Below are 14,069 nucleotides of genomic sequence, written 5' to 3' on the forward strand. Positions count from 1 at the left end.
ATTCATTAAATGATATTTGGGTCATGAATGACTACACTATATCATAGACAATGATCACACAACTGCTCAAGCAAACTAAATCAGCACACAGATAAAAAAACAATCAACACAACAATTTGCAAAGACTCAAATTATTGACATCAATTGGCATTACCACAGATCAGACATGACGGTTAAGGTAGATTAACTCAACCATGGTCTGGGTTTAAATGCACTATAAGTACAACTCCCCCTCCCAAAATGTTTCATGTTCAATTATTTTAAGTGGGATTTATCAATATTAGCCTAGATTTTCTATCATTCTCCGAAACATCAAACAGTAATATCATAATCATTAGAAAATGGAGAAGGCTTTAGCTGAGATGAGACCCGCAGTGAATAGCGATCAGTGATGTTAATAAATGGGCCAAGGTATCATGGGTACTTCTCCTTTTTTTTCTTTTCTTCTTTTTCTTTTTTTTTTGGGGGGGGGGGTGCAGCAGTACGAGGGGTTCATGAATATAACAATACAAATTTCTAACTGTTCTACGCTCACTTTTGCTTCCTGAACTGCACTGACGCATTTTTTTTAAAGCATGCATCGTAATACTACTTCTACTCCTACTACTATTCCTCCTCCTCCTCCTCCTCCTCTTACTACTACTACTACTACTACTACTACTACTACTACTACTACTACTACTACTACTACTACTACTCCTACTACTACTACTACTACTACTACTACTACTACTACTACTACTACTACTACTACTACTACTCCTACTACTACTACTACTACTACTACTACTACTACTACTACTCCTACTACTACTACTACTACTACTACTACTACTCCTACTACTACTACTACTACTACTACTACTACTACTACTACTACTACTACTACTACTGCTGCTGCTATTACTACTACTATTACTACTACTATGATGTTATATCAAAGCTGATTTATTTCATGACAGTCAATAAACCAAAAACATAGGCAACACAGTCACAGTCAGGTGACAAACATAAATCTCTTGAAGTACACATTAAATGCCAAATTAACTAAGCACCTTGCATCAAATACAAATTTTTATAACTTCCTTTCTAACAGTTAGACTTTGCTAAATGTTATACTACTCAGTTTCAGTTTCATTATGTCCATAAAACATTAGCATCATCTGAATCATAAAAACATATTAAGATTTTTTTTAGAAGATGGCAAAATTGAGGAGGGTGGGGAGATCAGGATGTCTATTTAGCAGCCAGTACATTCAATCCCACACACAAACACACAGAAAAGATCATGTGATCATTTTCAGCAGACCTTATGCCTCTATGGATCTTAAAGGACAAGTTCACCTTCATATACATGTGGATTGAGTGAAGGCAACAATATTAGTAGAACACATCAGTGAAAGTGTGGGGAAAATCTGACAATCCGTTCTAAAGTTATGAATTTTTTAAAGTATCTGTGCAATCACTGCTGGAGGAGAAGACTACTTCAGTGTATGATGTCATATGCGTACAATGATTTAACGAAAACAAAAGGAGAATTTCACAAAGCTTGACTTTTTTAATAAAGTGTACATTTCTTCGACTTGTTACTGAGGTATGTTAGGGGTAATATTATTCCCCTTCACTTCTGAAAGAGAGAAGTCAAGTGTTTTTTTGTTATGTGAGAAAAGTGAGAATATCTTGAATTTTCTTTATACTTTCTTTATATCCTTGTACACATATGACATCACAAGCTATAGTAGTCTTCTCATCCAGCCGTGACTGAGAAAAAACTTCAAAAATTCATAACTTTTGAACGGATTGTCCGATTTTCCTCAAACTTTCATTGACGTGTTCTACTAATATTGCTGCATTCACTCGACTCACATGTCTATGAAGGTGAACTTGTCCTTTGATAGTGCAACAAACAGCAGGTAATCCATAGCTAGGAGTAGCCCTAGTTCATGCTGCAAAAATATTCAAAGGACTGTACTTTGGAGAGCAGTGGGGTGGGATGGGGTTGGCATCACGATGTGGGATATGTGAGTGTGGTCTCAACCACCGCTTGCTGTTACTGCTACTCTAGATTTAATGTAAGACAAGGAAGAGGAAACAGATTGTGGAGGCGAACATGTTCGCCAATGGATCTTACACTCCTATCTCACGCTGCCAGCCAACATGGCACACTTCCATGTCATTTTTCCTCAACCCTATTACTGAAGACAAATGAAAACATACAGGTACTGTGGCAAAACACTTGTTATATAGGGTAGTAAAACTAACTGCAATTTTACAGGACAAACATCCTACTTTACTGGAAGCACGAAAACATGTAGTAGAATGATATCAATATCATTCAGAGCATTACATGAAAATGAGATGGTGGCCGCGGTCACACTGGAAAAAGATCGTGAAGTTTAAGATCGTGATCTACTTAATGTTTTGCCAGTGTGGCCGCACACTTCTCATGAAACTTATCACGAAACTTTCTGTGAAAATTCCCACTCAAACTACGGATCTGGACCCCTGCCAATCTTCTTGATCTGTAAGTAGCGGTATTGCTAGAAACAGAAACTTTGCGAAGTTTGTCATGAGATGAGTCCACTATCTGTTTGTGGGCGGTGCCCCCAAAGTGCGCGGCCATTGTGATGTACAGGTGTGCATTGTTACATCACAATCACCTGCTGTCAGATGGCGTGCTCTTTCTTCTTTCTTCTGCACACATACCAATGGCCCAAACTTTGCGAATTGAAACATTGAGAGTTTGGCTGTCAGTGTGGAAACGGCCAAAGATCGCGATAATTTCGCAATCTATACATTCGCGATCTTTTGTCAGTGTGACCACGGCTAATGAAGATGATGATGATGAAGAAGTAGGGTAAGGTTCTCAAATGGGATCTCAAGGATTTGTATCAATCCTAATGTGAGCATCCTATGTAGGATGAGATATTACCAACAATGGCCCTCCCCCTTGATCAAGGTGTGAAAATGGATGCCTGGCAAGTGATGGGGTAACAATAGTGGCAGGGCCCCTGGGAGAGTAGTGCCACACCCCACTGAAGAGGGGTAATAATAGTGGCAGGGCCCAGTGGAAGAGGGATGCCACATCAAGAGGCTAGCCAGAGTAGAGGACACCTCATTATTTTCTTTTCATCATTCGATGTCGTGTTATGAGAGCATTGACAGTAACAAGGTCCATGATGATAATGATAATGAGAAAAGGGATAATGACTGAAGTGAAAAAAGCATCATGTTACTTGGTGAGTCAATTTATGAGAAATAAGTGAACCCCCCCCCCTCCATTGTCACAAACACAATGTCTCAGTGTTGTTAGCAAAAAAAAGTTTCCCTGACCATTATGAAGTTTTTAAGGGTTCTTACAATATGAAGTATTTCAGATATCACTGGCATAGCACTTGACTGGGAGTTTGCGTTTACACTGTAACAGATGTCGTGGGATAAAACCTTAATCACCACAAGGATACCAACACACTGATTCATCTAGGTGTCATCGATTGAGAGCTATTTCTAACATCATCAAACAGGATGTTTTTAGAGGGGCTGCCTTCATCTAGTGACAACAATTTCCTCTTTCCACTAGACATACACAAAATATTTGTTTTGTATACTTTTGGAAAGGGGTTGTAATTCAAAAATTTACACCTGGTTTAATTTTCTTTCATTATTTCTGCCTCAAATCTCATGTGTACCAGACAGTGTTTCTATAAGCCTGACGTAGATCGTCTGTCATTAGTGTCATACATTAAGCTTTGTTATTTCAAGAGAATGAGTTAAAAACAAAGTGCGAAAGTCAATCCATGATGTAACCTCTTCTACTGATTATATTGTCATTAATCACTGATATCTGGTTGCGTTTGGTCCCGGCATCGGATGGCAGTGGGTAGCTGGCATTTTCAGGGACTCTCCAATAAATGATCGGGTGAATGAGTAATCATTTCCTGGTTAACCACAAAGAGAACGTGTGTGACCATTTCCCTATCTTGACAGTGAAAAATAGAAGAGTATGCCTTCTGTCAAACATTCATTAATGAGGGTAGGGAGGAAGATTGAGAATCATGATCATAACCATCACATACACCTCTATATATGCACTTCATAGCCTACAGAGTCACTTTCATTTTGATAGCTAATCACCTGGTTTCTTCCAAATATGAACTTGTTATAAAGGTGATATTTCCTTACTTGGTGAAGAGGTGACCAGCATGGCATATACTGTACAACCAGAAACATTCTCTGCATGAAACTCTTTTTTGTGGCATGAAACTTGCGCAAATTGCCACTGGCATTCAGTGCATTACAGAAATAAAATTGAAACAGCAGACTTATCGCCTAGAAGTCACATTCTAGCACAAAGTTTTTCTTTAAAAAAAACAAAAAACAACAACAGGTATATCATCAAGCTTGCCTCAAATGGCATGGACATGCAGTGGCTTTAAATGTTTATGTTGACAAGGATTACTCCGAGTCCTCTGGCAATATGAAAGGACATCAGGAAACAACCTCAGACTCCCATACGAGGAGTTGCAAGTTTATATAGAACCTGACGCATCGATACATTCAAAAGTTTGTATACTGAAATACATTTAAGCCTAGCTGTGTGACATATCACTCATGAAACTAGCTTCACTTTCATTCATGACACACAAAACAAGGTAAACTTGTCAGGCATCCAAGTAATGATCTGGCCACATTAAAAGACCACCATCAACAAACCTACATGCATTTGTTATGCCACAATGGATAAATGTGCAATACCTGTTTTAGAACTAAGTGTGCAATGTTGTTTGTCAAAAATAGTGGGCTCTCTATCAGAAAACTTCCATGTTAGACACATGTATACCCTTAGTAATTTTTGCTTCAGAAAAAAAAAAAAACCTATTTACAAATTCTCTCTTAGTAGAAAATTTCATATTACATCTTGTTAAGGTGATTATAATATCATGATATTCAGCGATCATCCAACTTACCAAGAAACCATTTCAGTGCTGTCAGAACCGCCTTCTCTGATCCCTTCAACTTGTCAACATCCTAAGGGTTAAAGAAACACAAGAGGAAGAAAACATTAATCAGATGCATTACAAAAAAATATTCACGATTTTATTGAACTGAGTACAGCAATCAATTAACCCCATTACTACCACCAGCAACCTGTTCAAGAACAACATCCACACTGTTTGAAGTGATGGTCTTATACGATTAAAGAATAAAATATATCATTTATTACTGTTTTCAAGTTGAAAAATTTGAGCTACATGGTCCTACATGCTACTTTGTAGTTGAATCTGACATAGTGTAAATATGAACCTCTGAAAAAACTAAAGGTTGAAAGAAATGTTCAGTGGTTAGAGGAAGTGAAAGTCTGTGAGAGGCTTGATTGACACTACTCATTATTTCCTGCAGACTGTATAACGATTTAGTAGGCTTTTTTTTTTAAAATCAGCATAAAGATATTCATTCATACATCTCTTCACAGTGACAGTATATAATGATCCTTAATTTTTCTTTTCTGCAGTTTTTCTTTAAATATTTGAACACCATCATAAATCATACCACCATCAAAAGGTTCTGAATAGATTTGGACGAAACTTGCAGGAATATTTGATAGTGACACAAGAAACAGATGATTATTACAATTCTGGTAATGATCAGGGAGTTTTTATGAATTTTTGAAGGATTTTCTACCTTTTGGAAGATAGGGTCAATGAACTTGGGAGTTTCAGCTGCGCGCATACGCGCAATAAAGTGCATGCTCTGCTCGGGTGAGGCACTGCGCAGCTGGAAGCTGATGACGTACACAGATGGATTCTTTATTGGGAAATTGGGCAATTTTCAGCATGCATATATGGGTGGAATTAGCTGCTTAGAGGAGGTCTGCAATCTCCAAGTACTTTTCTAGTTGTAGATAAATGAGAATTATGTATGATCACTATGAAACTGTTGAAGATAAGTGATAACTAAGTACAAAACTGCCAAAATCTCATATTTACATACACTCTGAATCTTCTATATATCTAGGCGTGAAGTATTTGCTTTAAACCGAAAATGTCAAAAACAGCTTGTGAATGGTTTCTGTCAGTGTCACGTAAGCTTTGCAGCAGCTTTATGCAGAGCGCCATCTTGGATCTCCTGGCCACAGGCAAAAGAAAACAATTTGGGAAAGGCGCCTCATTGACTCCTGTGTAGGGTGAGTCAGAGGAGTTAGTCACCCCAAACCTCTGGGTAGAGTAATCAGCGTCAAGAGGAGAAGTGTTTTCTCCTTGGCTCCCTTCCTCCTGTCTTAGCAGTAATTATTTCGTTTGTTGTCTCTCCTATTTTTTAATTGTCGATGAGAACAGGGTGGGGGAGGGTGAAGGAAGAACATCCTATCATAGGTACTGTTCACACTCACTCAAAATTAACAGTTTTTTACAAATATTTTTTGCCTTGCGATGTACAAAAAAAAAAAATCAATTTTTGTGTGAGAACACACGCAAACACATAAAAAATGTTTGATCTTTTAGATATGCATTGCAATACAAAAATTGGTCTATCTTTTTTTTAACTTACGCAATAAATTGCCCAGCTGAGCATGTATGAACAGCACATAAAGAAACCATCAATGGCAAATAAAAGCGATTTTCACATCGTGATGCAAAACACGATTAATCCTGCGTGCAAATGCGGAGCTATATTCTCTGCATTTGCGGTTGAAGGACAGATCACGCAGACCGACGTGGCCACATCAGACGGTGGATGGGGAAACCATTAGGCGTTTCGCCTTCGTCTGATGTATTTCCCAATCTGGATATCCTAGTTGATCCCCCACTAAATTGTTGTGCCTACGCATCCCTTACCACACATGGGAAGTGATTAAAAGTAGATGAATAATCTGTAACACATAATATAAACAACTCTCCCCTGTACTGTATTGGAATGATGATTCAAAAACTAGCCCACAGTCCTCTGTTTTAGTCAAGTATTAGCTGTTCACTTTCCACCTTCCACAGTGACTGCATGCTGAGACAGTTTTCAGTCAGTGACAATCTTGTCAGATGTAGAGATTTTGATATAAATGCTTATAAAGTTTGCATATTTTCAATGTAAGATACAGACCAGGGGGAAGAAACATCTACTGAAGCATCTCAGCGTGCCAAAATAAAAATCTGCAATCCTTGACTGACGTAAACTGTTCAGTAAATGTTTTGATACACTTCAAATTCCATGGTTCTCATAATCAACATCTTGTTAATGTTGTCCAGAGGGGTGACTAAAAGTATGGCTTTTCAAATTTTGTTGGACCATGTTAACTGGTAAGTATGTCACTATGTACTCGTTGAGGCGTGCAAGGATAGCTCACCTGAGCTGTTTGGACTCACCTTCAACCATGTGCAGATTTGTTATTGCATGCTCTGTTTAATCATAAGTATATAAAAGTTAGACCAAACATTAGAATATGCATTTGCAAAAATGGCAGAGGTGTACAAGATTCTGTACCGCAAAGTGTAATAATTCACTTTTCTTATCAGCCTAAAAAAATACCAAAATCTTAACTGATCGTTTGTCTAGATTTGATTTTCTCTAGTCCTGGAAAGTCAAGAAAATACAAGACCTTGCATTCAAGGCCCTCGCATTAATCTGACATGAATTCATTAAAAAAAACACAGGGAAAGAGCCATGGTTGCCACGGTAACCAAAAGTTTTTCTCCAAGATCCAATGCTCTTTGTCTTCTCAAATAAATTACCCATCATACTTTCCTAGGCCTCACTTATAAATGTGTTCCTAAACCAAGAGGAAATGACATTTTTTCTTCTTTCATATCAAACAAAGATGAAACAATCCCAGGAAGTGTAACAATCAAGTAGAGTGTCCCAAAATCCCAGCAGGGATTGTTAATGTTAATTCTATAGCCCACAATTTTAATTTTCCCATAATTTTATTTTTTTTAAAGGGATGTGAGGTGTGTGAGTGTGTGTGCAGAGGGGCTGATCGAACAACAGCGGCAAGAAATAGATCCCTAGTGCGTGGGTATAGATTATTAACCCATTGATGATGGACTGATTTTGCTACAACATTTCCCATAGACACCTGCCTGAGTATGCTTGGGACTCGTCCTCAACGGGTAAAGAGGTAGAGGTCTGTGAAATGATTGAGTTGGATAAGTTCCCACGATTGTCTTTCTTGAAACATTGTGCCATATTAGGCGTGTCTTCATCAGCCCGAAGTTTCAAAATAGCGCGCTATCTTGCGGTTACCAAACTAGTCCGATGTCAAAATAGCGCGCTATCTGTGTAGTGAAGACGCAGATAGCGCGCTATTTGATCGGGAAAATTTCCCCCAAAATCTTGGTCTAGTTCGTCAACTAGAGCGCTAATTCGTGAAATAGCGCGCTATCTTGGGTGCGTCTCCATCAGCCCGAAATTTTCTCGATCCCTCCACGCTTCTGGTTAGCCAGCTGGCAATGGAAAGCGCATGTACAAGCAGCTAGTGATGGTGTATAGTACATTACACGCACGGTGTATTCAAGGATCACATGTGTGTACTATATAGGCCTACTGTTGTTGTAATCTTTAAAACCAGGGAGGTGATTTCTCTCACCTCCCTATTAAAACTCAGTGCCGTGCATGCTAGCTGTTTTTTTGTAAACTTCTTCTTCTGGTCCACTCTACCTTAGCTGAAGATTCTTGCAGATTGTGTGTATTTTTGGATTTGTTTAAACATTGCAATTCGTTAATTTCATATATGATGCCTCACTGGACAGAAGAAAGAGTAGCGTCATTAATATCCCTTTGGAGAGAATTTGCTGTACTGCTCACTGAACTGGTTGTAGAATCGTACATACGGTGATATAGGAGATTTTGAGCGGGGAAATCCACTTTCGAACCGCGAGCCAGGCAGAGTAATATTGCAAAGTGCGCATGCGTCAATTTTCGGACTAATTTCCCGAAGCAGGCTGTTCGAGCTGATGAAGACGCACATTCGCTGTATCGGTCTATTTTCCAAGACCGCAAAATGTCCCGCTAGTTTGAACTTCGGGCTGATGAAGACACGCCTATGTTGGCACCATGGTGAGTGTGAACGGGGAAGGGCAGTTAATTCACAGCAGGTGATTGGGGGCATAGTGTGAAATGCCCCCAAACCCACTCAACTACTGGCTAGGTTTCCTCTTGAAATAAATGAAATGATGAAATTACATCCTCCCATCATTATTATTTTTTTCTGTATGGTTGAAATCTTATTTTATTGTGCATATACATGTATACCAATTTACATTCATGCATGACTTCTGTAAACTTGTGGTTAATGAACAGAAAATTTAACACCCCATTACTTTTTTATACTATATTAATGTTGAATACTGTCAAACAAGATATTTTAGCATGCATGAGACTTTGGGAAATTTTGCGAGGAGCCAAGATTTATGAAAGCAAAATGCCCACAAAAGTTTGGTTAACACAATGTACTGAATGCCAGTCACCAATTCGTGAAAGTTTCATGCCATGAAAACAGCTGTCGGCTCCAATACGCAAAAGGTTCATGCTGTGAAAGTTCCTGGTTTTACAGTAAACACGAAACTTTCCCTCTACATTTTGTTTGCCTATCTTTTTTACTACAGTCCGCACATATAGCAGTGGAAAACATCATGGCTCAAGCCTGTCCACAAAACATGATAAATAATCATCACAGAATTCTCAAACACTGATGCATTCCAGCTAGCCACTTCAGGGGACTAGAGTGACCACGGAATAACACCTACAGAACAAAAGCGGATCTAAAGGAGCTAAGGTGAATAAAATTTCATCAAATTATGACAACTATTGGAGAATGAGGGATAGAGTTACAAGTATGTGTAAAATTTTCTGTATTCACACTTGAAAGAATTGATATTCATGCTGAAGATCAGATTTAAAGTACAAAGACCCTTTTTGGCTCTCAACCAAGTGTATGTTTGTGTTACAAAGAGTTCTAAAAGCCGAGTTTCATATAGGATAAGATCAATTATCAGTTCCTGGGAAAAGTAACAGAGAGAGAGTTCAATATTAAAAGCTAGTACAGAAACTTGCCTGTAGACATGTCTGTTAGTTAGTGGGTATGCCCACCTATCGCCTGCATGCCCTGATATTATACCCTAATCACCCCCAGGTTGGCTGAGGAGAGATTATCTGAGGGGAAATCCTGAAGAAAACTGTGCCCTGGATGGATTGACGGGGGTAATAGCAGGAGACTTTCTGGACTTTGGTCAAATGTTAACTCTGCCAAAATATCCTAATCATGGCAAGTTTCATTTATTTCATTTATTTCATTTGATCAATTCATTTTCACTTTCATTTTAAACAAAAAATATAGATGTACAAAACATACCATGCTTAAAAAAAGTTACGTACATATTTGAAATATTGATTATGTCAAAAATATAAAGTTGTAAAGGAAATATGAATGATATTTACAAAGTAATGCTGAAAATGGACAGGAAGCTAAAAAAAATTACAGAGCTTTTTGTGTTACTCCTCCTACATATGAATCTTTCATTCTGTCTTGCTCTCTTTCTCTCCCCCCCCCCCTCTCTCTCTCTCTCCTGTCACTTATTCTCGCTATTCAGCTATCCCCTTATCAACCTACAAATGTGTGTACCTACAGATATTAACATCTTAAATAATCTGCTTCAACATCCCTCCTTATGACTGGTATCCACCCTATGAAACACCGATTAATATCTAACTTCGCAAGCTCACCTACTGGTTGTTAATACTGTAGGATGACTTTGGGAGCCATGGAATCGCTGTGTTTGATATGACAGACTGAGGTAGAATGGAAGCCCCCCTGCATTTAGGCCTAAGACTAAAGCTACACACACCCACAGACGGGGCTCACCCCAAGCTCCCAACGGGTCTAGGTACCCATTTCTCAAGAGACGGGAGTCACATACAGCCCTTTTTGGGACTGAGGGGTTTATATTTGGCTTCATTCGGAAGGAAGGGTGTGGTCTCCAGTGAGACCCTGGAAAGTTTAATAGTTCAGATCCTTCACTGGGTTTCATAGAGTTCACCTAAATATAACACTTTTGGCTACCGACATATTTGTATGTAGTGTGCTATACAATGTATACTGTATGTCTTGATCTGAATTCATGACCATCTGTGTACACATGTTATTAGGTCGCTATTCTGCTACTGGTAGTAGCCACTCCTGGTCTAGACAGCAAGAATTTTCCAACCCACTTATTGTCAGATTTTGTTTCTTTTGCAGAGTAGAAGGGGTTCAAGGTTACAGAAGGAGACCTGATAATGATGGACATTGTTATCATATTTCTGGGGTGAGAAGACCATGCATCTCAGTTGGCATAAATTCAACACCTCCTGACTCATTACTGTACGAGCTGCAATTTTCGCGTGCAGATATTTTCGCGAATTGCTACTTGGAGGACATTTTGGCGTGTTGTTAATTTCGCGGTTGCGAGGGTCTAACTGAACTTACTTATTCGTGCGTTGTTATTTTCGCGGTTCAAAGGCGAATCGTGAAATTCGCGAAAATAAAACCACCGCGAAAATTTCAGCTCGTACAGTATTCAACATCAGAAATATACAAGTTTTTAAAAATCACAACTATAATGCAATCGAAAAGAATGTTTCTACATCATTTGTCATCAATACTGATCTATTTTGGAAAAAAAAAGTTCTGAAACAATGCCTCCCCCCCCCCCCCACCCCTCCGCTCTGAGGTAAAAGGTTTTGCACCTCCAGGATGAATTTGCTACTGGGGGTTCCAGCATTAAAATGAGTCTACTCACATACCATCAAAGGGGAATCTCGCCAAATATCAATATGGGGATTCAGTGAAATTCAAAAATATAAGTAGGATGCTTCAGTAAAATTTGATAATAAATAAGACATTTAATGGAAAAGTAATGAACTGTAAAAGTTTTGATTAGATCCATGAGCTGTCAGGCCTGGATGAGAAAAGTACAACAATTCATAATGTAACAGAAAGGCAACAATATAAAAAAATTCTACAAAATTTCATTTTCTTCAATACTACATTTCTTCTAACTGTTACTGACATATGTTGAGAGTAATATCATTCCCCCTAAAATATGAAAGAGGTGAGTAAAATGCTCTTTCATAGGAGAAAAGCAAAAAACTGTCGAGTTCATTTGATATTTTCTTATCTACTGGGAATTGTTGCAGTCTTCCTATCAAACATGGTTTTTGATGTCCCTACAAGCAGGGGTGTTTATAAACATGCAATACATATCAATACATCATAAATCATATCATACACCACTGTCATAAAATAAAGCTGAGTTGTCCACTTCCAGTCCAAAGTCTTTATGACATCATGTTGAGAAAGCTAATAATCATCAATGACATCAAACTTTTCCTATCGATAGATCCTAGCATAGACATTGCCTTATGAGAAACATGCAGATCCTTTAACCCACTGAGAACGAGATGATTTTGCTATTACACACGTTTCCCATAGACACCTGCCAGAGTATACTCAAGACAAGTTTTCCACGGATTATAGCTCTGAAACTAGTGAGTTATTAAAACACTACTATCAGCCAGACAGTGCATTGTGGGTCCTGGGTCAGTAAAAACAATATTGTGTGTGATATCATGGAGAAGCCTACTTCATAGATGCTGTACGGACTTTTCCTGATTGGCAGCATAGACCTTGTATACATTAAACTATTGCTTTACCCCCCCCCCCCCCCCCCCAATATACACACGCATCAAGGAAGTATTGTTGTTGAAACCACAAAAATAATACTGAAAATCACGTTAGAAACTTTCTATTGTGCCTGTGCAGTATCATATCTCCTTTGGCTGCCTGTGAACAAAAAAGTGAGTCTATGAAATTGTTTGCCAGTAAAGACTAAGTGTAAAACTTTACAATGAATAATACATTGGCCAGAGAATAATATAATTCTAAAAGTATCATTATTATAACACAGTCTTCACACTGAATGCCAGCCATATCTTTGCATGGGATAGAAGGCACACATGGCAATTGGGATTGCTTCAAGTTCATATTACAACACCACTCCTGTGCAATGTACAAAGTGCATACACTAGCCACTACAGTTTTAAGTGCCATAACTCACTAGTCTAGGACTATATGCACAGTGCCAAATGCCAATAGTGGTCTCTGTGCCATTTCAGATGTAGTAACTTTTTTTTTCTTCCTTTATACTGGAGCTCATAGATATTACAATATGCTATGAGGAAATGTGGAGCTTGTGGTATGGCAAAGACATACAGTTTACGTGTACATACTATTTTTTTTCAAAATTTATCATATTTTATATTTACCTCCTTCCTTATTTATCTAAAAAAACCTCCCAATGTCTCTTCCTATTTGTCCTATCTATGTCTTTCTTTCTCCACTTGTGTGTGTGTGTGTGTGTGTGTGCATGTGTGCTTCAATTACTTTACTTTTTTCTTTTCTAAGTCCAACTTATTGAGTGGCCCACATCTCTATAAGCTTGCCTTTTACATGGGCTTCTCTTTCCCAATTACACACTGATCTTAACAAATAATTTTGTATAGATTATGAATAATGCCCTTGCTATTTTTTTTCTGCTTTCAAATACATGTTTACATATTTTGTATTATACTGATTGGTTGGAATAATTGCTTTTGAAAAAGATTGGGACATGGGAAATGAGATTTGAATTGAGTTGAATTTAATCATGTTGAAATTGGGCACTTCAATATCTATCCTTATAAAAAGGATTCACATTATACACTGAAGACAAATATTTACTTAACAAGATTTTTGTACATGTTGTTGGATAATACAATGTACTTTGATTGAAACAGAAAATAATAGAAAAGAAATATGTCTTAATCCAACAGCTTTAATAAAGCTCATGTCAGCAAAGTATGACACCTTCCCTCACTTTTTACTGACATATGTTGAGGGTAATATCCTTCCCCTGGTTTCTTAGAGGTTAAGTCAAGTGCTCTATCAGTATGTTACCTTGTGTAGAAAAACATGAAAATATGTTGAATTCTCTAATTTATATTTTCATTTTTGTCCTACAGTGATGTCACAATCTGTTTCAGTCATCTCATCCAGCAATGGCAGC

General features: G+C 38.0%; 1 protein-coding gene across 1 annotated transcript in view; it reads right to left on the reverse strand.

Moving 5' to 3' along the window:
- The window catches only part of LOC139724207 (rap guanine nucleotide exchange factor 1-like), a 143,885-nt gene that overhangs the window by 22,661 nt on the left and 107,155 nt on the right, over nt 1-14,069 (reverse strand). Inside the window, exon 4 of the mRNA XM_071635352.1 lies at nt 4,968-5,028. Within this exon, the coding sequence (XP_071491453.1) occupies nt 4,968-5,028 (61 nt within the window). The remainder of the gene's footprint in view (nt 1-4,967; nt 5,029-14,069) is intronic.

The sequence above is a fragment of the Diadema antillarum genome, unplaced genomic scaffold (assembly GCF_040938485.1).
Source record: "Diadema antillarum isolate AM-2024a unplaced genomic scaffold, OU_Dant_1.0 scf00000208, whole genome shotgun sequence".
Lineage (NCBI taxonomy): Eukaryota > Metazoa > Echinodermata > Echinoidea > Diadematoida > Diadematidae > Diadema > Diadema antillarum.